Below are 27,643 nucleotides of genomic sequence, written 5' to 3'. Positions count from 1 at the left end.
ATATATCTAAGAAAAAAGAAACATTGATAGATTTTGTTGAATCTATTATACAAAACATCACTGGATGTACATTCCACGACGATATTAAGTCTTCAGAAAAAAAGAAGTACCATAGCTTAGAAAAAATTGCAAAAAGAAAACAATGCACACTTTGCTATCAGGAATTACGTAAAACAATGACTAGCCGGGAAGCTGATAAAAAGGTGCCAAAAGTTAAATTGATGTGTGTTGAGTGTAAGAAAGTTTTTTGTCTTGCCTGTTTTAATAAAGCTCATGAAAATATTGTTAATTAATTTTCTTTATAAATAAAAATAATATCGATAAATATTTGTTTTCTTATTAACATCACTATCTGTTTATCGACTATTAGAAAATTTCACCACTTTAGGTGCGCTACATGACATTTAAGTCCTGTAAGATGTTTATATCTATAAATGTAAAATTAGTAGTCCAATTCTACAACCAAGAGAAATGAATATAGTTTAAGGTTTTTAGATACCGATAAAAGTCAAAAAGTTGCCATAAAGTAAAAACTTAATGAGAAATAGAAGTTTAAAAAAAAATGGAGTACCGGACACATTAGTCTTGTTTCGCATTAGAAAAAATTATAGTACATAGCAATATCGTCTTGTACCGCACCAGTGGAAATATTGTATTTTTGAGCTACGCAGTGAACGTGTTAATTTAATTTTCAATGTTTATACATGTATGTGTGTGTGTGTGTGTGTGGGTGTGTGAAATCTGAAGGCTTACTGAAAGTGACTCGAAAAATTTACGTCACTTTAAATCCAATATGATGGACTTCTCGAGAAGATATATACGAAAGAAGATATAAAGAAATTTGATTCCCAGCTTACTGAAGCTATTTATACGTAATGTATTCGCATCGGTATAGCAAAATAAAGCTATTTACGGAAAGAAAATTGGCTTACAACGAGTAGCATTCTTTTAAATGTCAAAACAAACACTATTACTTAGTATTGTGTTTCTATTTGGGATATTTTTATGTATAGAAGTTAAGATTATTTTATAATAATGGTAAATATTAATTCCGGTAGCAATACCAGCGCACTGCCGACGTTACTCTCGACTCGTTTTAAGAATAATTGTGTTTGCTCGTAAACGAAAAAAAAACCGACTTCAATTACATCGACAAGTAATACAACGTAGATCGACGAAAAAATAGTCAAGTAACTACGCGTTATCAAAGATTACTCAAAAAGTAGTAATTAGATCTCGATAAAATTTATATATGACCACACGATAAACATCAGCTTTCGATTAATTAAAAATTATCAAAATCGGTACACCCAGTAAAAAGTTATGCGGATTTTCGTGAGTTTCCCCTCTATTTGTCTGGGATTTCATCATCAGATCCTGGTTTCCTTATCATAGTACCAAACTAGGGATATCTTCTTTCCAAAAAAAAGAATTATCAAATCGGTACATCCAGTAAAAAGTTATGCGGTATAATACAACGTAGGTCGACGAAAAAAGCGTCAAGTAAAAATGCATTATTAGATATAACTCGAAAGTAGTAGTAAGATCTCAAATAAATTTAAATGGGACCAAATGACACACACCACTTTTCGATTAAAAAATAATAATTGTCGAAATCGGTTCACCCAGTCAAAAGTTCTGAAATACATTCGAATTGAATTCACAAAAAATACAATCGAATTGAGGACCTCCTCCTTTTTTGGATTTCGGTTAATAAAGTAAATTACTTTTTTAAGGTTGTTTTTAGAAATAAATAATCAGATATAATTCATGATTATTTTTATCGAAAAATAAAAAGTTTATAATCGAAATAATATTTAATAAGTCTACTATCAACGTCTGAACTGAAGTTTCCCTTGAGAATATATATAAAAAAGTACAATATATTTAATATTTAGTCGCTACAAAAACTAAGGTAAAGATTATTTTAATTATATTACCGAATTATAACTTATTGTGATTATTTAGTGTGTAGGTAGCGGCTACGCTACCTATACACTACTATTAATAGTAAATATCAATAATCCCCGCGTTTTTCCATCTTCTAGGACGGAAGAGCCCCGATCCGGCTAGTTAGCCACACACCGTGATCAGTTAACGGGTTTTTTTCCGATGGCAGCGGGACATCCTCCCATGCCGGGATGGCCTGGTTTTGGCTCTCCTACGAACCACCGGGCAGCCAGCAGTGGACCATTTAATCGGTTCTCCCTGGATCCCATGACAGCGCCAAGCGCTCCAACATAAGAAATATTATGCCACTGGTCTAGGACTGACGGGGATGCCACACACTAGGGGAAAGGATAGCGTGGAATGAGGGAAACTGGCTTACATGTTATCGAATCGGAACACATCCGAAGATATTTGGCGGTTCGGCTTTGACATGATAGTGTTCGTAAGACAGGCGGGGAATTCATATACACCCTCTACCACCAAGAGCTCAGTTTTGCGTAAAATATACCTAGTAGCATGAGACAGTGACGCCTTTAAACCTATCTTGTGATCTGATTATATTATTGCTTCGGCAATTGACCTAAAGATGTATCCTCTGATAACTATGCGTTAAGACAAAACATTATTTAAATTAATAGTTATTTGGGTTTTTTTATTTTTTATTATCGTACTAAGTAAAATACCAAACAATATTGACTACAATTTACTTTACTTACTAGTAATAACGTATTCTTATTCCTTTTCTTAATTATATTTGTAATCAATTGCGCTTTAAAAGAACATGTTTATGCTCAGTTGATCAACACGAGCCAAATAAATAATGTTTTCTATTTATCCTATAGAGGTGGTTTCTAAATATTCAAAACTTATTCACAACTTACCACGCAGCTATAACTCATATTCGGGCCGTCCATTAAGTTAGGATTGAGATCAAAATATTTAATATTTTTTATCTACACTAATGTTGTAACATTCTACTTATGTTTCCAATACTTGACTTATAATTACTACTGTTATAGCACAGACAACAAAACACTCAATTTAAGCAATTTCACATGATGGTATAATATCCACATCGATATCGTAAAATCTCATTATAACATCGCGCGCATGCGCGCAGCTGCGCTCTCATTGGTTAGATTTTAATGGCGGCAAAATCACTGTGACAATACACGTACGCGTGAATTTAATTTAATAAATTAAAAGTTAAAAATGGATAGCGACGATGATATTTGTACGCCTCCGGATATTCTAGAATTGGCAACAAAATTAACTCACAATCTTTTGCCAAAAAAATCTAGAAAATTATATGAAAAAGAATATAATAACTTATTCCGACTCCGTCTACGAGCTCTACTGCTTGCCCCGCGACCGCTACAGCTGCTGGATCAATAATTAACATTAACTTTCAAAATTGTACCATCCAAAATTTGAACAATTATTATAAATAAACTATTGTCAGCTTTTACTCTTGTTGTTTGATTAATTGCATTAGTGAAGATAAAGTAGTGTATGCAACTGCATATAACACGGGTATTAAAACACTCGTTACTATTATGAAACTCGCTGCGCTCGTTTCATAAACTCACACTCGTGTTTTAATACCCTTCATTATATGACAGTTGCATAAACTACTATTATAGTTACCAGCAATACCCGATAAACATTTTCTATCTACATATCGTTAATAACATTTATTGATATGATATTTATATAGTATTATTTGTAAATAATTATTGTTACTGTATATTTTATGTATCTAATTTTTTTTTATGCATATTACTATGTAGATATATGTATGCCTCAATGTAATTATGTATGTGTATGTTATATGTATGTATGTATGTATGTGTGTATATATGTGTTTCATACATTATATACTAAAATATTTACTTATTTATATGTTTTTTTTTTCTTTTTTAATAATTATGTAAGTTTATCATATCGTAGTTTTTATCTATTTATAATTGATCTTTACTCCCTAATTTGTGCACACCTTAACCGCTGCTACTGTATCGTGTCCTGTACCCAAAGGTTATCTGGAAGAAATCGCTATTTAGCGATAAGATCGCCTTTGTACATCTTGTATTGTATCTTTCTTTATATGTTTTTTTTTTTTTTTTTTTTTAAATATATAGACTAGCGCTTGACTGCGATCTCACCTTAAGTCAAGTGAAGATGCAGCCTAAGGTGGTGCGCGCTTGCCTAGAAGATGCCTATTCACACTTGATTTAAAGATACCTAAGTTATAGCTCGTTGGAAAAACGGAAGCCGGAAGGGCATTCCAAATGTGTCTCCATATGTGTCTGTATTTCGGTGTACATTAAGAATAAATAAATAAAATACCCGTGCAAAAAATTTACACTATATAAGTAAAAAAATTACCGACCGTCAATCATGTTGACGTTTCAAAATTTAAACCGTCATATATATAATTTTAACAATTAATTAATTTACAAAAACAAAAGCGATAATAATTTTTTAAAATAATCAAGCAATTATCTATAAAATGATATATAGTTTATGTGGAGTAATTGTGAAGTTTTTCTAAAAGGGGAGGCAAACATCTTCACCTTAGCGTATTAAAATATATGATAAGTTTTTTATCGCATAAAATTCATAAAATGTAGTCTTCCATATTCAAATCATTTTAAATGCATGAACAGAATATTGTTGAAACAAAAATTATATTGGTACGACGACACTTCAAATGGGGGTTTCTGTCAAAGACAGAATAACATATAATATTGCGAAACAAAGGAAAACACTTTAATAATAATAACAGTTTGTATCACACACGGAACAAATGATGGGACATTTGTCTTTAGTGTCGTTTGAACGCAATTGTTGTTTTTTTATCGCTTTCATAGATATTAATATTTTCTATACATACATTTATTTTCTAGCTTATTGATTTTTAGTGGTAGTTGTGTGCTGAAATTACCGAAACAGTTTTTTTTTACCATCACAAATAATTCACATCTAATTTACCATCGGTAGTCAGCATCGCTATTTACTAAAAAAAATAACATTTAGAAAATATTCGTAATCAAGTACCTAGATATAGTAAGACGTAGCCCGAAAATGTTGTTGAAAATTCGATACCCGTAGTCTTGATGAAGTAAACCAACATTTGATAATAATTATAAACTCTAGAAGAGAGATTATACTTAATTAATATTCGGTTTTATAGGGTTGGAGAGATAAGACGACCGTCAAGGATGAGGGCCTGAGGGGTATTAAGCTTCTGGTTACTGTACTCCAAATAGTATGTGTGTACAATGGACAAGATGGCGTACGTAATGTACTTATTAAATACCCTTGTTTCATAGACAATAACGTGACTTGCAAAAAATTTATATTTCATAAAAACAACCTACGACTACCTGGCGAATTTTTTACGAAAAAATAAAATAATTATAAAATCTTATTTACGTATGTTACGTATATTGCTTAATTAACTTACAATATAATTAAAATAAGAAATAATATTATACACCAAAACTATAAAAAAAAACCTTACATATAATTATTAATTATACACATTAATTTGCAAGAAAATCTCAGCCTTCAGTTCGTTGCCCATATTATTTTTATTGCGTCTCGTCGTACAAAGTTTATAAAAATTAATTCAACTAATTAGTATTAATTATTTGCTCACCTTAAATGCGTTTCTAAACTTGTTTGACATGATGTTGTATAGGACTGGATTGATCGCCGTGGAGAGAAAATAAAGGACTCCTGACAGGTCGGTTAGTATAATGTACACCTGTAACCAAAAACTTTATTAAAACTATAAAATAGCGTTAGAGACAGTTAGAAGAAATGAATGAAAGTTGTTTAGAGGAAACGAACATGAAAGTTGGGCAACTAGGAATATCATAACCCTTGGTCCTAAATCCTAATAACTTGAAATCTGGAAATTACAGAAATCCTCGAACACAGCTAAATGTACAACGAAATATCAGTATAATAATAAATGAAACAATTTAACATTAATACATACAAAGGCATGGATTTTTATATAAAATATCTTAAACATTTGTGGTTATTTAATACGAATATACATGTATCAATCTCATGTGTCAATATCAATTTTTGTATTAAACATAAATAGTTTAATAAACTGAAATAGAATATTGTTATGAGGGCTTTGTAAAATAAATATATTAATCCAGCCAACAAGACGTGTTACGGAAACAGAAAGAGACTACAGGAGATTTTTAATTGTAAAATTGATTTATTATACTTTCCAATACAGCCGCGGCGAATTAGGAATCGGCTTTTTGCGGTGGAACGTAAAATTTACTCCTTTTTAAAAGATAAAAAAGTAAAAATAAATAGTAATTTAATCTAATGTACAACAAATTAAAAATGTCTTCGAATTTTTAACAAAGAGACTTGATCAGTTACAAGACTACATTATTAAGTGTAATTTTCACATGTAGTTTAAAGCGAAATTGCGATCTTGCGGACTTTGGGTCAACAATAAACTTCTAATAATAAAATTAAAAAGAATAATAATATTCAGTTATTTAATGTTTTTGCCGAGAATTCTAAACAATAGCATATTTAATAAATCATTTCAATTATTTTATTATAGTTTTATATCATGATACTCGTATAAATGTACGATGTTTTTAATATCCGGAATAGTCACATTGAATGAATTTTGCTCATCCGAATTGCAAGGTATGGTCGTGTAATATTATATAAATTGAATCCTTATGTGATTAACTGAGGTAGAGCACAGCAGAAAATTGCCTACTCAAAATATGGAGCTGCCCGGCTGGGGTAGTACCTCGACCTTACAGAAGACCACAGCTAAATAATACTGTTTTCAAGCAGTGTTATGTTCCTGATAGTGAGTAAGGTGACCAGAGCTCATGGGGGGAATTGGGGATTGGGTCGGCAAAGCGCTTACAATGCTTCTGGCGGTGCAAGCGTCTATAAGCTACGATAATCGCTTACTATCAAGTGAACCGTACGCTTGTTTGTCGACCTAGTTGCATAAAAAAATAATCTATTTCTGCATATTCGGGTAAGAAAAATAAAAACTACTGATTTGTTAACAAAGGAAAAAAAATGCCTCACACTAAGTGACCCCTGAAAGGACTCAGGAGTCCGGAAAATCACACAATACACAAGCACAAACGACCGGACGACGCTTAATATCCGAAAAATTTACAAACGTTTACAGAAGTATTGCTTCTTGCTAATTGGAGGTTCTAATCTTGGTATAATATAATTGCATTATGACAGAAATGTGGTAATTATTATGTATTAGTAAAAATAATGGTATTACTTATGTCTAAATGTGATAAAAGCTTATATTGAAATTAAATTATAAAACCACTTATAATTATAAATCTTTACTTATTGACATAAACCAGCTACAGTTTTAGCAGACTTGCCCTCATCATAATGATATTTTGCTTGATAGTATTGATTAGTAATGATTAAATTTATTATTTCCCTGGATTTTAGCAACTTAACAAGTCCTTTCTATATTGAAGACAGGCTGTTTTGAAACCTTAATTGGTTTTGATAATAAAAGATAATGCCTCCTTTTCTTTCAACGCTTTTGGGGCTATTATTTATCGAAGTATGGTTTTTTATTCCGTTTATTTTTATATGAATGCCATTTTAGCTCAAAACTTAAGATAGTACTTAACCAAATCACAAGTGTTTTAAAGAGATTAGCCATAAAAATAGCTCTATGGAGAAAATGGCATAAACCTCATAAAACATGGACAAATGCAAATAAAATTTTCATAAATACCATAACCTTCCATAACTCGGTATAATATATATTTTCCATAGGACTCCTTGTACCTGAGTTTTTGCTAATGACTTGTGTATATCATAAAACTGCAACTTTGCAAATAGAAAGGTTAAAAGTCGGGATCCGTTCTTCAACCAATCAAATCATTTCAAAGAACCCCGTAAAATTGAAATGGGCTCTATCTTTCTCTCGGCTTTGGTAATATGTGTATTGATTAAGAAAATATTCCAATAGTAGTAGTTGTTCAGTATTACTTTTAACAATATTCTAGACGACTGACTTTTATGTTTTCATCTTTTATGTATTTTAAGCAGTCAGAAGAGTATTAGACCAGTGCAGATAGATTTTGAAAACAAAAAAATATTATAGTAGGATGAAACCCATTGTAAAAGAAAGAGAATACAACGAAAATTAAAGGAAAAATAAATTAGGGGCGATTTGTGGTCGGGAAGTGGTAGGTCCCCACCTAAGTTTAAGGGTAGAAAAACATTTAATCTCGATATCCGGCTAAACTACAAGTTCTATGGAAAAAAGCTTATTTAGATTTAAGAAAGAATAAATAAATATTGAACATAGAAATGTAATCTCACTTAGCTGAAACGAGATGTCTCAATTACGGTGGTAACACGATGTTTAAAATATAAAGATATTTTTACATCCGTCCAGAGAGCAGTTTATCCTAAGCACGAACTAATAGAAATTATCCACTACACTTTTCAAAATAATAATCACTTAAAAAAATTTATTTGTAAAATGACGATTCAATGTTGCTGAAGCCTATTTAAGGTTATTTTTGATGGATTGATTGATTGAGGACATTGGTCACAATTTTATGTATTTACTTAATACTTTATAGCACATTCAGAATTTACATGAAAGAAAATGTAGTACCGTAGATTATGAAACAGAGAAACAAAAATTACAGCGTTATATCAGTTCACAAAATATAAAAATTTAACGATAATTTCATTACACTGTGTTCTCTGTGAATAGAAGCAGGCTGCCATTTTTGATTGTCTGAGCAAAAAATTAATAAGATTGTCCGTAATAGGGACTAATATTTGTGAATTTTAAATCCTTTAAAATTCTTTTAGTGTCGCTACTTTAAGATCTAAGTGCGTCAATAACAAATGGCACAAAAATATTATCTAAGTGGGATGAGTGACGTATATTTGGGCCGTTAACCCGATTCAGCTTTTGCCTCAATATCCCAAGTCCTTGACATTAGAATGAGGTAGTGTTTCCACGCATAAAGCTCATATACTGCGAATGAAACATAAAAAAGCCTAGAGGTACGCCCACCTCCAGTAATACGAAAACTTTTGTTATCTAAAAGTGTCCCAAGAATTTTCCGCTTTGCGTGTGGACTCATTTGATAAGATTGGAATACTTACAAGGTTTTTGTTTCACGTTAATAATATAGAATATACTATTTGAAAATTATTGATTTCTTCTAACAAAGGCAGTGTGCAGTGCATTCAATGTAAGTACCAGTTATAATTAAAAGAAGTTTTAATTTAATATTGAAGCCATTTACATGTTTACAAAATAATTAAGTTTGAACATACGTAAAAGGCGTTGAATGATCCTGATGACCCTGAATCGTAATCATAACAATTTTAAGTTTTTTTTTTTATTAAAATAAATAAAAATATTCATTATGCCATAAGGTGACACACACCTAATGAAGTTCAAATAAAAACCCTACATTTGAAAAAAATAACAAAAGAACCATGGTATAAAATAAACTAACAATTTCAAAATAACTACAGTATTAATATTAGGCATATTACAAACTTATTATGTGCTGTGTGGCTACGGCACTAAAGAATTTAGCCACCCCCTCTCTTCCCGTGGGTGTCGTAAGAGGCGACTAAGGGATAACAAGGTTCCACAACCACTTTGGAACTTATGAAGCCGACCGATGGCGGGATAACCATCCAACTGCTGGCTTTGAAATACACAGGCCGAAGACGGGCAGCAGCGTCTTCGATGCGACAAAGCCAGTACTGCGGTCACCAACCCGCCTGCCCAGCGTGGTGACTATGGGCAAAACACACGAGTTCACGTTATTTTTGGCGTAAACTTGTGGAGGCCTATGTCCAGCAGTGGACTGTATAGGCTGTAATGATAATGATATTACAAACTTAGGTAATGTAACCAGTGTTATACAATAAATAACATTTTTTTTGCTCTAATATATAGTGTCTCGGCAGACATGACATTGGCTTTCTATTGTTTCTTCGGTTTCATTAAATTTTACAAAAAATTATTTAACCTAATGGACGCTAGTGTTGGCGGAGGGGAAAAATGCCGGAGGAAAAAACTCTTGGAACGAGAGAAAATTCCAAGTTCCAATTCTTAGTGAGAAATATGAAATTTTATTTCATATTGATATGAAATTTTATTTCAATTTTCTCATTAACACTACCTACTGTCTAATCTATTTGATTTTAAAAAGTTTTTACTTTTATTTGGTATATAATCCAGTATATCAAAAATAAATTTGTTTAGTTTAAATATTAATTATAAATTTAACCATCGTAAGTTTAATTAATTATATCAAGAAATTCTTTATTTTGATATATAATTCATATGATTTAATGCTAACGATATCGTGATCAATCTCACAAAAATCATAAATCGTTGTTTTAAAATTTTGTGTTTAATGCATAGACTTCTAAATAATAAAAAAGTACATCTCATTGAACAAATGATAACAAACATTTTCAACCATTGAGTGTCGATTAACTATTTGTGGCTTATATTTGTGGCGAAGAGACAGTAATTCTCTGTCTGTATCCGTAACATCTCTGTGAGACAGGATATATCAGCAAATTTTGAGATTGATCCAAACAATAATCAAAAGATAAAGTCTTATGTATAATTTACAACAGAATAATTAAATGTTAAAATTTATATAGCCAATTTTAAAACTTCTTTGGAACTAGGAAGCCATAATAAACAGGAAAGTCTGATATTACAAAATATAGATTCACCAGAATCGTGACCTTTACATCCTCCCTCACGCTTCGATCCACCTACCCCTCGAAGCTACCGAAGCTACCATAGAGTACAAGTAATTAAAAAATATAAGTTATTAACCGATCGTTTCCCACTTCGCTAGGCATCCAATTTTTTCCGTCCAGCGCCGCCGTAACGTTACGCCGTATTTCTAAAACTTCTTCTAAAAACCATTCTATTTAAGGTAAATTTAATCTTTGTATAATCATGGTGATGACTTTTATTACTAATGATTAATATACCATGCTTTACAATTAATTAACTACCTTTCTATCTTACCAAATTTTATTAAAATTTTGACACAAAATTAATTTTTCAAATTCCCCCTTTATTATGTTAATGTTAGATAGCTCCGGTAAAACAGTGGAGTTTACTTTATATACACATTTTTAAAATAAACTATAAAAGTTACACACACAGCATATTTTAAAGATAATCTTACCTTGTAGAATGTATCAGTGGGGTGCTCCAAATTTTTTCCATAGATAGCTATCAGCCTTTGCACATGGAACGGAGCCCAGCACAGGAAGAATGATAGCGCCACCGCCACTGTGATACAAATAATAAATTTGATTGTATATACTGCATAGTATCAATGTAATCGTCATTTTCTTTCAAGTTAATGATATGACTCGTCTTGTTCTCTTTAAGTATAACATATGAATTTTAAACAAAAGCAAGTCTACATAATGTAGTAAATATAACACGTGCAACAAATAATACATGTTGTAATAAATATCACAATTTAAATGTTATTAACAGATAAAATAAATTAATAATAATATTTTTATTTATTAACAGATAAAAACAAAAAAGCTCCTTTAAAGCAGCCGACTTCTTTGATGCAAAATTTTCGTTAGATCAATCTTACAATAATTATTTTGAAAATAATATTTTAACTAATAGGTATGGAATATTTAAAATCCTCATTTTACGTCTACCAAAGGAACATTTACCAATTGCTACACTAACACTGGTTCATACATTATACATAAATGATATCAGATTATATAAACTGATAAAAACAGTTTACTACTTTTAAAAAGACGTAATGAAGATGAGAAGTTTTAAACTATGTAATTAAAAATTATATTTTCTGAGAACGTCTACATACATAAATTAAACACAGTTAATACAATAATTGGACTCAATTTGAATTTAGCATTGAACATATGTACTTTTCTTATATCTTTCATGTTATAAATAATAATTTACGTAACCATTTTATCAGAACCTACTGTTTTGACATTAGTTATTTAAACTAACTTCTAAGTGACAAATATAGCAGAGATAAGATTTTAATGTTGAATGAATTTGAGAAAAGCCTAGTTGCATAAAACATGCATTTATATTATTAAACTTTTGTAATATGTACGTATGTATTGAACGAATTTCTGTCATTAGTTATTCGCTACTACGAAGTTACACTCGGCCATCGAATATAATTATGTAAGTGACGCATTCTAACAGCATCTAAACTGTAAAACTGCCATTGCATTGACGGGTGACGGAGACAAAACAAATCGATCTTGTCAGTTGATGTGGCATAAACTTGAAATAAGACCAGCATATTATAGTTGGATAGATTTACATATTGTAATATTTTTCATAACTGACACTCGTGGTTTTGAAATTTTATTTTATATTATTTATACTTTATATTCCATCAAAAGTAATTATTTATTTATTTACTTATTTATACATTTATTTATTTTTTAAGGATCATCAACAGTCGCCACCCTATAACGTTTATACGTTCAAATTTCTGACCTCGATTTGAACGACAAGTAATACAACGTAGGTAGACAAAAGAAATTCAATAAAATACGATATACTATTAGAGATGACTCAAAAAATTCTTCTCAGATATCGATCAAATTAAATGGGACTACATGACAAGCGCCAGCTTTAAATTGTTACTTGAAAAGTTTAACTTTTAACAAATGGTTATTTCATGAATGAAATTCTTTGCTATCTGTCTATAATCTCAATATTAATCCCGGGATTTTGGAATTGGGGATCAAATTATCCAATTACAACAGATTAATACAGTCGAGCTGCAGAGCAAGAGCGTAATAAAACGATAAATACGTCGTGATTAATAAAAAAATGTTTTGCAGGAGGAGGTTATTCAATTCGACCATATATATATATATATATATATATATATATATATATATATATATATATATATATATATATATATATATATATATATATATATATATATATCATCATTACAGCCTATACCGTCCACTGCTGGACATAGGCCTCCACAAGTTTACGCCAAAAATAACGTGAACTCATGTGTTTTGCCCATAGTCACCACGCTGGGCAGGCGGGTTGGTGACCGCAGTACTGGCTTGTCGCACCGAAGACGCTGCTGCCCGTCTTCGGCCTGTGTATTTCAAAGCCAGCAATTGGATGGTTATCCCGCCATCGGTCGGCTTTTTAAGTTCCAAGGTGGTAGCGGAACTGTGTTATCCCTTAGTCGCCTCTTACGACACCCACGGGAAGAGAGGGGGTGGCTAAATTCTTTAGTGCCGTAGCCACACAGCTAGTATATATATATATATATATATATATATATATATATACTAGCTGTGCCCGCGGCTTCGCCCGCGTTGAAATTAGTGTGTCACAAAGTTTTCCCGGCAAACTTTCAGTGAAACTCTCATCAAAATCGGCTTAGCCGTTCCGTAACCCTTCGTCTTGCCAATGGTGGAGCCCTCTCTCCAATGGTGAAACCGCATGAAAATCCGTTCTGTAGATTTTGAGCGAATCGACTTTGTTTTATAATACACTAACTGTTGCCCGCGACTACGTCCGCATGGTTATGAAGATATGCATTACTATTAAGATGTTTAACGCAAATTATTTTTTTTATTTCAGTCACTTGAAATGCTTATTAAAGTGAGTAACTTTTTAAAAGGCACAATTTAGTATAATTTAATAGTTATTTTTATAAAACCTCTCTATACACCACATTTTTGGTTTTGTTTTCAGGCTGTATGTGTTTCATACAAACTATCAACCCCAATTAAACCCCCTTAGCGGTGGAATATCGTAAAATCCGTTCTTAGCAGACGTCTACTAACTATAATCTACCTCCCTGCCAAATTTTATCTTTGTCCAACCTGGATGGATAGACCATCCAGCGGTTTTTGAGTTCACGTGATGCGTGAGTTATTTACCTTTCTCTTGTATATATATATAGATAACGATGCATTATTTGGACACCTTCTCACCATCTAAAGAGCGTACATTTTATATTTCAAGTCTCTTACTTCAAAAACATAGGACTTTCATACAAACTTCCAACCCGCGTTTTATCCCCTATGGGGTCGAGTTTCGTAAAATCATCTCTTAGCGGATGTTGACGCCCTATAAGGAGCCTACCTGCCAAATTTCAAGTTTGTAGGTGTTATAGTTTCGGAGATTTCGTGATCAGTGAGTCAACCTACCATCCCCCGTTTTAACCCCAAAAGGGGGTTGATTTCTAAAGATACATTATTTGGACGCCTTCTCACTATCTATAAAGCATAAATTTTAAATTTCAAGTCTCTTACTTCAAAAACATAGGACTTTCATACAAACTTGCAACCCCCGTTTTACCCCCTTAGGGGTCGAGTTTCATAAAATCCGTTCTTAGCGGATGTCTACGTCCTATAAGGAGCCTACCTGCCAAATTTCAAGTTTGTAGGTGTTATAGTTTCGGAGATTTCGTGATGAGTGAGTGACCTTTCGCTTTTATATATATTATTATAGATTATAGATTATAGATTATAGATATATATTTACAATAATACAATCTTTGTGGTAAAATAATTAACAATACAAGATGCACAAAATAAATATACTAACTAGCATTTACTAATGTAACAGTTATTCTTTATTTGCAAGTTTAATTTTCCTGAATAATTGTATTAATCAGTTGCAATGCACACGCAGACACAATAGTCAATACTATCAACATTTTTAAATTTAAATGATGGCAAATAAGAATTAATGATTGTCCAAGTACTTTAGTACATTAAAAATAAATCGAAAACGGGTTCGCTGAAAAGATCCTTGTCAGGCTATATTATATTCACCAACCACCATTCAAAGCAGCAGATTTATAGCAACCCGCCAACGCGCTTGCGATTGGTTTTGAATGTACTAAAATAAATATAAAATAATTATCCTCCATCAAACAGCTGGGTAAAGGTCGTCTCTAGTTCAGATCTCGTACTATGACAGAAAAAAATTTAAGCAGTACACATCTTATTATTGTGTAATATACTTTTTTAGTTTTACAAACGGTTAGTCATCGTTTTATTTTTCAGTTATGTACAATAATAAAAAAACAATATTTTATTATTTAAAACTGGTTTGTAAGTAAATTATAATCAAGGAATTATTAACAAATTAAATACGTACCCAACATTCTTATGACCTTTCTTTGCGAAGCACCACTTCTATACCGTGGCGCTCCGTTAGAACGCTTACTGTCATTTGATGTATTTTTTACGCGGTGTATGATATGAGATGATCGAAGTTTCATTCCAATCAACGCGTACAGTACTGTTATTAAAGACATCGGCACCACAAAAAACACAAAACCTGAAGTTACGAACACTTGATGCACTCCATGACCTTTTACTGTACACGCACTAATATTCTGACCCCTGTCACTGTAAGTTATGACACCAAACTGCATGGCTTGAGGCACAGCGAAACAAAATGCACTAATCCATATTAATATTATGTAACGCACGGCTCTGGATAGTTTGGACATAGTGTGAGATATAAAAGGGCGGCATATTGCAATGTACCTTTCCACTGTAAATGCTGTTATAATTAACACTGTGGCATTCGCTGACGTTTCAGATATGAGGCCAAACGTGATACATACGGCCTCACCGAGGGAATAAGACAAGGGTTCCCATAAGCGATGCACTTCCAGTGGTAAGCCGCATAATAAAAGAAGAAGGTCAGAGATAGCTAAACTAAACAGATAAAAGTTGGTAGCCGTGTGCATCGATCGGTTGCGGCCTATTACGACACAAGTGCTTATATTTCCAAGAACACCTGCTATAAGTATAACCACGTATATAAAAGTTAAAGGAACGATCACGTTGAGGGATTCCACTTCCGAGAAACTAGAAATTTCCTCAGTTCCATTGGTTCCATTGAATAAGTATATTTCTTCGTCTTTAAACTCCATTTCCTTGTTATGTGAATGCGTGTATCTGCAAAGAAGACAAATAGTTAGTAACTAATACAAATAGATCGACTTTCATAAAATAATCATTGCTTTATGTGAAAAATAATAAGTAGGAAGTGTGTTAAGTTCAATAAATTGTTTTTCGATTTAAATCAAATTAACCGTTATTTTTTAGAATATACTATTGAATCTAAACATGTGAAGATATCTGAGATCATATAAAAGACAGAACCCTGTTTCCTTCAAGCTAAAAGCATCTTACGATTAATAATTTTTGCCAGTTCAAGTCAAGCCTTTAATAATTAAACTAAAACCAAAAACAATTTTTTTTCAATCCAAGTCAAATTAGTTATTTTTTGAGGATCATTTCATTATATCATAAGATTTTGCAGAAAGTCTAATTTTTCTGTATTTTAAATAAATCTAGTGGTCGCCCAGAAGTCGAAATTCGACCTTGCTAATGTAAATTATAATTTTAAACATTATTAAGGTTCTGATGTCAAACGTGTGTGTCATATACATGGTAGTGTGTGTAATCTTTTTATTTATTTATTTAATGCTTTTTATGCATAATTCTAAAAAATAATGACACTCTGCACTCCTTTGCATAAACTATAAGTGTGCGAAATTTCATACTCCTCTGTCCACGCAATTTTCGTAAAAAGGGGTACAAAGATTTTGCTTCATGTATTAATATTTAGATATGCACAAATTACTAGAGCATCTGAAAAAAAGTCCTTTTTAATATTATTAAATATTCAGTAGTACTAAACTCCTCTCCATAACGACTGCTGAAATGGCGTACGTCATGCTATGTTTGAAATGGATGTAAAAACGCTGTATTTGCATGTTATAGGTTTCGTATGCAAAGCCATGAGAAACTTCAGTGCTTAGATTTATGAACATTCTACATTCTTTTCAAATACAGTTTATACAATGTAAGGTAGTTTTAACGATTATGAAATTCAGCTATGTATATTATCATCAATCTTAGCCTGACTAGTGATAGTATTGGTTTAATTATATATTACTGTAAGTAATTATTAACAACGAACGAAACTTTCTTACCACGGCATTCGAAAAAAGATAGTATAAAACCCAACGATCACTCTTTTAAAATTATTAACGCTGTAATATACAACTAATAAAAAAGGGACATAATGATAACAGAATTCAAGACTTGAGCATCCTGAAAACAAACTTGAAATAATTTTTCTCTGTAATATTGGTCATCATAATACTTTCCTTGAGTGGTTTTTTTCAGTTCTTAGAAAGATACACGGAAAACTCGACCCATGTGGATCTCTTCCTTTGCCCTATACTAAAGAGAAATGGCAGATCGTAACGTAACAAGATTATAGTATATGTCAATACAGGGATTAGTCAACCGAACGATGAAAGTCAACAAAATTGTCCTAGAAACAATCTCAAAATGTCATGGAGGTTAATTTAACTTAATCCGAAGCAGATCAGAGATTTACCAATCATCAATATTAAGTGTCAAAATTTACGACTAATACTTCATTTCGGAAAACTATAAAATAACCTTTCCTAAATTAAAAAAAAATTATAGTAAACTCATAATGAATTTTTTTTTAAAATATGCTCAGTTATGTTGATAACTATAAAAAATAGATCTTACGTTTTAATAAATTAATTCTATGCGAAAATTATTATTGAATTGTCTGTAATAAACACTTTTAAGTTCTATATTGCAATAAATATAATTGCTTAAATATTATAATATAAATTTTATTAAGACTGTATCGCAAAACATTAATTTAAATTTAAAGACTGCATACAAAGTTATTTTTTTACAAAAAAAAAAAATACAACAATTGACCAAATTGACCTTATGTGAAACAAATATATACAAAAGCAAAAACAATATTTTTAAATATAAAAGACAAGTGAAGTCATTGGATTTGTAAAAATGTGTATTTATAGCATTTAAATGCATTGGTAAAAATATAGAGATTTAAGAGTAAGCACTTCCCGTATTTTTTATTTTGTGAAAGTAAAGCACAGCCTCCTTGTAGGCGTGCAGTAACTTAAGGAAGTAAAACTATGTGTTATCGAAACATATATTTTGAACATTATATAAACAGAGTTTATACGTTAATGGTAATTATTTACAGTAAATTTGAGTTTACGTATCTTTATTGTATTATTTAGATATCTAGCGCTATAACTTGTCGCATACTAATAAAAAGTATGGTCATATTGACTTTGTTTATAAAAAATACTTCATATTCTTATATTATTTATATTTTTAATAAATAGTATATAGTCTTCGTTATTAACAAATATTTTCTATCATCTGGTTTGATGTTTCAATTATATCACATTATACTTATAAAGCATAAAATATATAGGTTCGTAGGGGAAAACTTTATTACTCAAAGTTGCGAAACAAGTAAAAAATAGAGAGTAAGCATTCAAAGGCGGTCTTATTGTTATGTGCAATATTCTTGTATATGAAATGTAAAAGTCGATAAAATATCATTCAAGGTTGACAGAAATGTGATATTTTTACCACTCATTATAGTATAAAAATAAGATAATTATTTCCTTGGTTTAAACGTCAAGAGATATAAGTTTGTGATATTAATCTAGATTTAATGCGAAGCTGTTAATATTAAAGTTCTTCCTAGTTCATTAAAATTAAGTTTTTTTACACATAGTATGTCTAATGTTATGTTCACCTGCCAACCCGCAGTGGAGTAGTATGGTGGACTGAGCGCCGAACCTTTATTAATACAACGATGATTAACAAGACGATGTACTTGTGTCGTAGGTAACTGATTACAATTAGCCTCAGCTCCTAGCTCTCAATTAGAGGAGCTATTTCTAAAACTTTTAGTGAGTGCAAGACTAACATAACGTGCTGTAATTTATTATACAAACGTAGCAATAACTGATTGTTCGTCATGTTCTGTGCATTTGTGTGTTACCAGGCACCAACACAGGATTCATGTCAATGTACGAGTACATTTAATCAAATAACGTCATTTAGCTGTACTGTTATTAACCACCTGAGCATACAAATAATTAGTATCATATAGTTAGCATTCTTGGCACCAATCCATGCGGACATGATTTGTACCATAACTAACTGTAAATATTTAGTTCTTAAGTTCGACTAGCCCGTTGGCGCAGTTTGTAGTGACCCTGCTTTCTGCTCCGAGGGTTGTGGGTTCGATTCCCACCCCGAGTCTGGGTGTAATATAAATATTTATTTATATATTTATATATGTATTATTTATAAGTATGTTTATCGAAAAAAAAAGTAGCTATATACCAGTCGGCTGTTACCTATAACACAAGCATTAAGTTGCTTACTTTAGGAACAGACGACCGTGTGTTATTGTGTAAATATTTATTTATTATTATTTATTTATTAAGTTGTGAATTATAAATATGTATACCTAATATTTGATAAGCGGCGTCTATTCACCGACGGTCATGGGTTCGATTCCCGCTCGGAGTGGATATTTGTGTTTATACAAATATTTATTTCCGGTCTGGTTTTTAGTCCTTGTGGGGGAGACCCACCGTGCCTCGGAGAGCACGTTAAGCTGACAGTCCCGGTTGTTATCATGTACACTTGATAGCGATCGTTACTCATAGTAGGGAATATATCCGCCAACCCGCATTAGAGCAGTGTGTGTGTGTGGATGAAGCGCTAATCCTTCTCCTACACAGAGAAAGAGGCCTATGCCCAGTGGGATATTAGAGGCTGAAGCATAGTCTACATTTAACAGAATTATTAAGGTTATAAACGACAGCAACGGTAAATCAAATTTATTGCCTAACTGAGTAGTAGTGTAGACATGTTTTATATCAAGTCACTTTTTGGATTACTTAAAATCAGTCGATATAACCGATACATTGCGTATGAGCCCCTCAGCTATAACCGTTTCAGAATAATTTATTTAATCCCCTTAGAACTGGAGATCTAAACTGTTTCCGGGTAATCAGACAAAAATATACTCCTCTTGTACACAGTCTACACGAATAGATATTACGCTGTTTCAGTTCCAAGGATTTGTGGCATTGCCTGTAATACCTGACTGCGCATGTCCCGCAGTTTTATTACAATATATAAATTTAACTTACTTTGTACACGATGACATTTCTATTTGTGACATATTTAATCTTTATCGTATTGCATTTATATAAAAATATACAATCTTTATTTCTGGTTAAACTGTACTGTAGTGTATTAAATTAAAGATTATTTAATGTCACATTTGAAATGATTTAACCACTAGCTGTGCTAGCGACTTCGTCCGCGTGGAATAGTGACTTAACATGTTCAACGTGATTCTTTAAAGTGGCATAACTTTTTTATTTATAAACCCATTGACATGAAACAAGCACGAAATGTTAATCTAAGCTAACCATAATATATTAGTAAAAACCAGGTCTAAATCGGATAAGCCTCTAATCGGATAAGCAAGGCACAGACAAACAGCCAAAACTTCTAACAATCATTATTTTAGGTGCTATTTACATTGATAAAGGTCCCATTTCGTTATATGTATTGATGATTATCTTGTATAAAGTCTTCCACGGCGATTTCGGCTAAATTTCTATTATTACGGTTTCGTCTAAAATTTTTTTTAGTAGTTACCTATATTATTTAAATAATATTGGTGTTAAGAATTCAACGGAACCTTCCCCCACCGCGCCGGCGACTGCGGGTAGCTTGGAAAATTAGAAACATCAAGTCAGACGCATTCACATTATTACCGACAATAAGTTAGTCTTTTATAATCATATGTTCAATCATTGGTAAAAGTTTGTATATACGTTATCTGAAATTAATTAAAGTTAATTTAAGAAGAAATGCTACATTATTATTGAAGTCAACCTCCCAAACAATTAGTATGAAAAACAAAACGCTAAAAACATTAAAATATTTTACATTAGAAGTCTTTAGAATATTGTCATATTAACAATTAAATAATAATCGTTTTAATCATAGTATTTGATAATGACTTTCACCGATAAATAAGAAAGAAAGACTATAGGTATCTAAATAACACGGGACACTCAAAATAATTTCCAAAACCAGTTAGCAATTTTGTTGCATCTTACATAAGTAGTATAAGCGGTATTATATTATTCATTAAACCTCTATATACAAATGAATCGCCGACATGTACTCGCATAAATAACTTACGAATGGCTGCGCAATTATTGGATTTTTTCTTTGGTTGTTACGACTAAGTTTATATAAAACTAGCTGTGCCCGCGGCTTCGCCCGCGTTGAAATCAGTGTGTCACAAAGTTTTCCCGGCAAACTTCCAGTGAAACTCTCATCAAAATCGGCTTAGCCGTTCTGTAAACCTTCCTCTTGAAGCACTCTCTCCATTGGTGAAACCGCATTGAGGGAATCGATCACATATACTTTTGGGGACTTTGTTTAACACTAACTGTTTCCCGCGACTACGTCCGCGTGGTTATGAAGATATGCATTACTATCAAGATGTTTAACGCAAATTATTTTTTTTTATTTCAGTCACTTGGAATGCTTATCACACTGAGCAACTTTTTAAAAGGCCCAATTTATTATAATTTAATAGTTATTTTTATAAAACCTCTCTATACAGCACATTTTTAGGTTTTTTTTCAGGCTGTATATGTTTCATACAAACTGTCAACCCCAAATAAACCCCTTAGCGGTAGAATATCGTAAAATCCGTTCTTAGCGGACGTCTGCTAACCATAATCTACCTCCCTGCCAAATTTTATCTTTGTCCAACCTGGATGGATAGACCTACCAGCGGTTTTTGAGTTCTCGTGATGAGTGAGTTAGTGACCTTTCTCTTTTATATATATAGATTACGATGCATTATTTGGACACCTTCTCACCATCTATAGAGCATACATTTTATATTTAAGGTCTCTTCCTTCAAACACATAGGACTTTCATACAAACGTCCAAACCCCGTTTTACCCCCTTAGGGGTTGAGTTTTGTGAAACCCGTTCTTAGCGAATGTCTACGCCCTATAAGGAGCCAACCTGCCAAATATCAAATTTGTAGCTGTTATGGTTTCGGAGATTTCGTGATGAGTGAGTCAACCTATCATCCCCCGTTTCAACCCCAAAAGGAAGGTGATTTCTAAAGATACATTATTTGAACACTTTCTCACCATCTATAGAGCATACATTTCAAATTTCAAGTCTCTTTCATCAAAAACATAGGATTTTCATACAAACTTCCAATCCCCGTTTTACCCCTTTAAGGGTCGAGTTTCGTAAAATCAGTTCTTAGTAGATGTCTACGCCTTATAAGGAACCTACCTGTCAAATGTCAAATTTATTGCTCTTATGGTTTCGGAGATTTCGTGATGAATGAGTCAATCTACCATCCCCCGTTTTAACCCCAAAAGAGAGTTTATTTCTAAAGATACAATATTTGAACGCCTTCTTACCATCTATAGAGCATACATTTTAAATTTCAAGTCTCTTACTTCAAAGCATAGGACTTTCGTACAAACTTTCAACCCCCGTTTTACCCCCTTAGGGGTCGAGTTTCGTAAATTTCGTTCTTAGCGGATGTCTACGACCTATAAGGAGCCTACCTGCTAAATTTCAAGTTTGTAGGTGTTATAGTTTCGGAGATTTCGTGATCAGTGAGTCAACTTACGAACCCCCGTTTTAACCCCAAAAGGGAGTTGATTTCTAAATATACAATATTTGGACACCTTTTCACCATCTATTGAGCATATATTTTAAATTTCAAGTCTCTTACTTCAAAAATATAGGACTTTCGTACAAACTTCTAACCCCGTTTTACCCCCTTAGGGGTCGAGTTTCGTAAAATCAGTTCTTAGTAGATGTCTACGCCTTATAAGGAACCTACCTGTCAAATGTCAAATTTATTGCTCTTATGGTTTCGGAGATTTCGTGATGAATGAGTCAATCTACCATCCCCCGTTTTAACCCCAAAAGAGAGTTTATTTCTAAAGATACAATATTTGAACGCCTCCTTACCATCTATAGAGCATACATTTTAAATTTCAAGTCTCTTACTTCAAAGCATAGGATTTTCGTACAAACTTTCAACCCCCGTTTTACCCCCTTAGGGGTCGAGTTTCGTAAAATCCGTTCTTAGCGGATGCCTACGTCTTATAAGGAGCCTACCTGCCAAATTTCAAGTTTGTAGGTCTTATAGTTTCGGAGATTTCGTGATGAGTGACCTTTCGCGTTTATATATATTATTATAGATATTAAAAAATTCGATATATTGAAGAAAAATGTCGAGGCACGAATTTTGCCACATTGACTAGTATTATTATAAATTATTTTTTTGATTTACAATAAACATGACTGCTAGAGCATTTTTTTCTTTTTTTATTTATTTATTAATACTTTCTTGTACATCACAACTACATTTTTTACATTAAAAACATTTAAAGACAGTTACAGACTGTGAAGTACAATGGGCGGACTTATGGCTATTTAGCCATTTCTTCCAGACAACTCAATATTTATTTTATCTTATGAAAAAGAAAGATTTTTCAAAATTTTATTGCGTTTAAAAGTATTTTCTGCGTCTGTTGTCATACTTCTATCTGTCCTTCATAGATTTACTCGTTTTTACTCACTTTGAAATTTATAGCTGTTATCCTGCCTGATTTTTTTTAATAAATCTAGGTCGGTAAACAAGCGTTCGGCTCATCTGATGGTAAGCGATTACCGTTGTTTATTGACGTCTGCACACCAGAAGCACCGCAAGCGCGTTGCCGGCCCTATCCCCAATTCCAACACAACACAACACTGCTTGAAAACAGTATTATTTAGCTGTGATCTTCTGTAAGGTCGAGGTACTAACCCAGTCAGGCTATTTTGAGCAAAAAATTTCCTGCTGCGCCCTACCTCAGTTATCTGCCTCATGTTTTTACTCGCTGTTATATTTTATATATGACTTTGACGATGTAATTATATAATCGGTTGTGGCGACACCTATCACGCGTAATTACGAACGACTACAAACTACGTAATTAGAGAAAAACTGACGTATGCTACATCGCGCTATCAGAGTTTTCAAAAGTGATTAAGTATGGTAAAACCGGGAGAGATGCCGCAGTGGGATAGATGCCTCGTGTCCTAAAAACCTAACATCCCGAACTCACAAATAAAAATTAATCACATAAGTAGGAGTCGAAATCACCCCGTACCTCAGATACCCACAGATATTCGTGTGGCAAGGACGTGTTTGGGTCGTGTGTGTAATTTTCTCCGTGGCGAAATTTACAAACACGTCAAAGTTTTAAAGGTTAGTATTTAAGGTTGTATAATTTTATAAATAGTAAGTAATTCCGTTATATTTTTTATCACGTCAATATACTGGGTCATTGAGTCTGCTTATAGTTATAAATAGATGCTATTTTGTCTATAATTTATTTAAAAAATACGTGGGCATCTATCCCAATCACAAAGGATATTTGCCCTGATTTTTTGAGGTATAGGTGCCCTTACTCATCTATCCCTTTATTCACCATATACAGAGTAAGTTTATATGTTTAAATTTTTTTTTGTGTCTGTTATATTTTTTATGTATTTCCGTATATTTATGTTTGGATGTTTTACTAATTTTAGCAGAACTATGCCACGAAAATATGCAAGGAAGGAATGCGAGCTCGAATATGTTCTTGGACTATAGAAAACCTACAGTCAGCTTTCGATGAGAAAGTATGATTGTGCAATGTGCATGTTGACACTTGATATGAATATTTTAGACCAACAATTAAGAATTTATACTTTTGTTGAATAAATGCTTGTATAATTTAATTTATATATATATATATATATATATATATATATATATATATATATATATGTTGAAACTTAAGAATTTATATTTTAGCTAAACAAAAGCTTTAAAAATTTAATAAGGTATAGTAATCTGTGTGATATAAAAATTATATTCTAATTATAACAATTAAAAGATATAAAAAAACACAAAATGTATTTCATTACTATGGCCCATGTTTCTTGGAGACAATCGATGTATTAGGAGTAGAACTACCTAATATTTGGTTTGAGTTTTTCGTTTACACGGTTTAAAGGGCATCTATCCTACTCACTATTTTCATGATGGAGCAACTATCCATATAGGTAGGCATCTATCCTCAAAAAAAAGGGGTTCACAAAAAGCTAATTTCTGCTTAATCTGCATTGGGTAGGTTAAAAAAGAATAGTAATAATTCAACATAAAGGACCGAGCTAGCTACATTAATAAAAATAATTCGTATAAAAATCATATTTTTAAAATTAGGTGGCTATTTCAAAAAGTGAGGCATCTATCCCGGTTTTACCCTATATATACAAGATCCCGACAACAACCGTCGGGGCGTTAGCCCGCCAGACACAACACCCGTCTGGTTGGAGGATCCTCCCTTTTCTTCACCCTACCAAACTGGTGACCCCGATGTGATGAATGTCAGCGCAGCCTTCGCAAAAGCCACGTCATCGTAACGTCATCATCACTTGACCCCGAGCATGAACATCAGCGCAACCTTCATCGTCATCATCACTTCCTCAAGCTTTCAAGCAGCGAGTAGCATCCAGCATCTACGACCTCAGCCAGCCAGCATTTACGGCTACTACGGGTATCCTGACCACCAGCATGCAGCGGACGCGCATTCCTGGTCATCACCCACAGCCTTCTCAGTGACTTTGGCACAGCACACTGCACTTCGGCCGGTCAGCAAGCAGAGACGCACTTCTCTCCTGGTCGACGCTACACCGTGCTATCAGAGTTTTCAAAAGTGATTAAATATATATACATCATTACAGCCTATACAGTCCACTGCTGGACATAGGCCTCCACAAGTTTACGCCAAAAATAACGTGAACTCATGTGTTTTGCCCATAGTCACCACGCTGGGCAGGCGGGTTGGTGACCGCAGTACGGGCTTTGTCGCACCGAAGACGCTGCTGCCCGTCTTCGGCCTGTGTATTTCAAAGCCAGCAGTTGGATGGTTATCCCGCCATCGGTCGGCTTCTTAAGTTCCAAGGTGGTAGTGGAACCTTGTTATCCCTTAGTCGCCTCTTACGACACCCACGGGAAGAGAGGGGGTGGCTAAATTCTTTAGTGCCGTAGCCACACAGCAAATATATATACAAGATCCCGACAACAACCGTCGGGGCGTTAGCCCGCCAGACACAACACCCGTCTGGTTGGAGGATCCTCCCTTTTCTTCTCCCTACTAAACGGTCATACTTTTTCAGATTAATTAAATTTAATCGTAGAAAACCAAATTAGTAATATAGATATTCTTTCACATAGATTTTTTATTGTTCGCGCATTTGTGTTGGTGACAACCCAAAATAACGATTTACTTTAAGTTATAATACTAACTATATGATATCTTAGGTTGATACATCCATAGACTGAAAGCCAATTTGTATAAAATTAAATACTTGATATTATTAGTACTGTGTTTGCGTGTATGTTACCAACACATATTTTATTCTTTTATAAAATCTTGTCCAACTCCACCCAGTGTCTCTGAACAGGGCTGTCCAACCCGATAGCAATAAACTTTAGGATACCGTTGTAGTCGTCACGCACGTTGCGTAAAAAATGTAGTTTTCTTGCGTCTTTATTTGAGCCCACTGTAGTCCTAAAAGTGTTGTTTATGTTAGACTCACAACCCCTTAGTTGTAAGCTCAGTCCGTATATGTCACTTGCAATCCTCTGGTGTAAAATAACTAATAAAAACTTTAAAAATGGGGTTTTGTTCTGTTTTGTCTACTGTACACCACGCGAATCAGCGGGCGAGCGTTATACTTCAATCTGTAAACGCCCTACGTTCCCTATAAATTCATCATCTCACAAATCACTATTGATACTAAGGTACCTCTACCTACATTTTACAACGATATGTAGAGCTTCTACAGATTTGCTGTCTCTGTGCCCTATGAGGCAACATCAATGTTTGAACAAAATTATTAAGAATAACACGATCCTTACGCTTCAGCCTGTAATATGCCACTACTGGGCATAGGCCTCTTTCCCCATGTAGGAGAAGGATCAGAGCTTAATCCACCACGCTGCTCCGATGCGGGTTGGCGGATATGTTACCTATTATGAGTAACGATCGCTATCCGGTGTACATGATAACAACCGGGACCGACGGCTTAAGGGGCTACACTACCTCAGCTCGAAATCAGATTTCACCCGTACTAAATACACATGAGAATTGAGAGCGCATGGTTGTTCATCGCGCGAATTATATGTATTTTCTCCCCTCAAACATTATCAATAGTTATTTTTAAAAAAACGCAACATATAAAATGTTCTTCATACTTATTTCAATTACCATGCTTAATCTCAAGTCCATAACTTCTATTTACTGAGATATTAAGGTTTTAATACAAAAATAGAGGTAACTTTGCGATTTTTTTTGTATCGAGAAAATTTTATGGAATCGTGTTTTCAAATGAAAGATAGTTTATGTCCTGAACTTTACCATACATAAATTTCAAACTTAAATATTCAGTAGTTTGGAAGATATGGACATCCTGCCGAGTGGAAAATAAGCAATTTGAGGTAGCATACACTCTTAACGTGCTCTCCGAGGCACACGATCACAACACGATCCTAGTCATAATTTAATTACAAATCATGTCCTTGAGACATTACATTTTTCTT

At 33.0% G+C, this 27,643-nt stretch overlaps 1 protein-coding gene and 1 long non-coding RNA gene across 2 annotated transcripts in view; one reads left to right on the top strand and one right to left on the bottom strand.

Annotated features, from left to right (window-relative positions):
* Positions 1-15,968, bottom strand: part of LOC123655921 (pyrokinin-1 receptor-like) — a 35,570-nt gene extending 19,602 nt beyond the window's left edge. Inside the window, exons 1-3 of the mRNA XM_045591663.1 lie at positions 15,182-15,968; positions 11,202-11,308; positions 5,612-5,719 (exon numbers count right to left, since the gene is read on the bottom strand). Of these exons, the coding sequence (XP_045447619.1) occupies positions 5,612-5,719; positions 11,202-11,308; positions 15,182-15,968 (1,002 nt within the window). The remainder of the gene's footprint in view (positions 1-5,611; positions 5,720-11,201; positions 11,309-15,181) is intronic.
* LOC123655922 lies at positions 3,121-20,820 on the top strand. Its single transcript, XR_006743469.1, has 4 exons — positions 3,121-3,130; positions 18,259-18,263; positions 19,583-19,587; positions 20,635-20,820. It is a non-coding gene; the product is annotated as an uncharacterized LOC123655922 (long non-coding RNA).
* Positions 20,821-27,643: the final 6,823 nt, after the last annotated feature.

Source organism: Melitaea cinxia, chromosome 8 (assembly GCF_905220565.1).
Source record: "Melitaea cinxia chromosome 8, ilMelCinx1.1, whole genome shotgun sequence".
Taxonomy (NCBI): domain Eukaryota; kingdom Metazoa; phylum Arthropoda; class Insecta; order Lepidoptera; family Nymphalidae; genus Melitaea; species Melitaea cinxia.
This window is presented reverse-complemented; position numbering and strand designations above follow the sequence as displayed.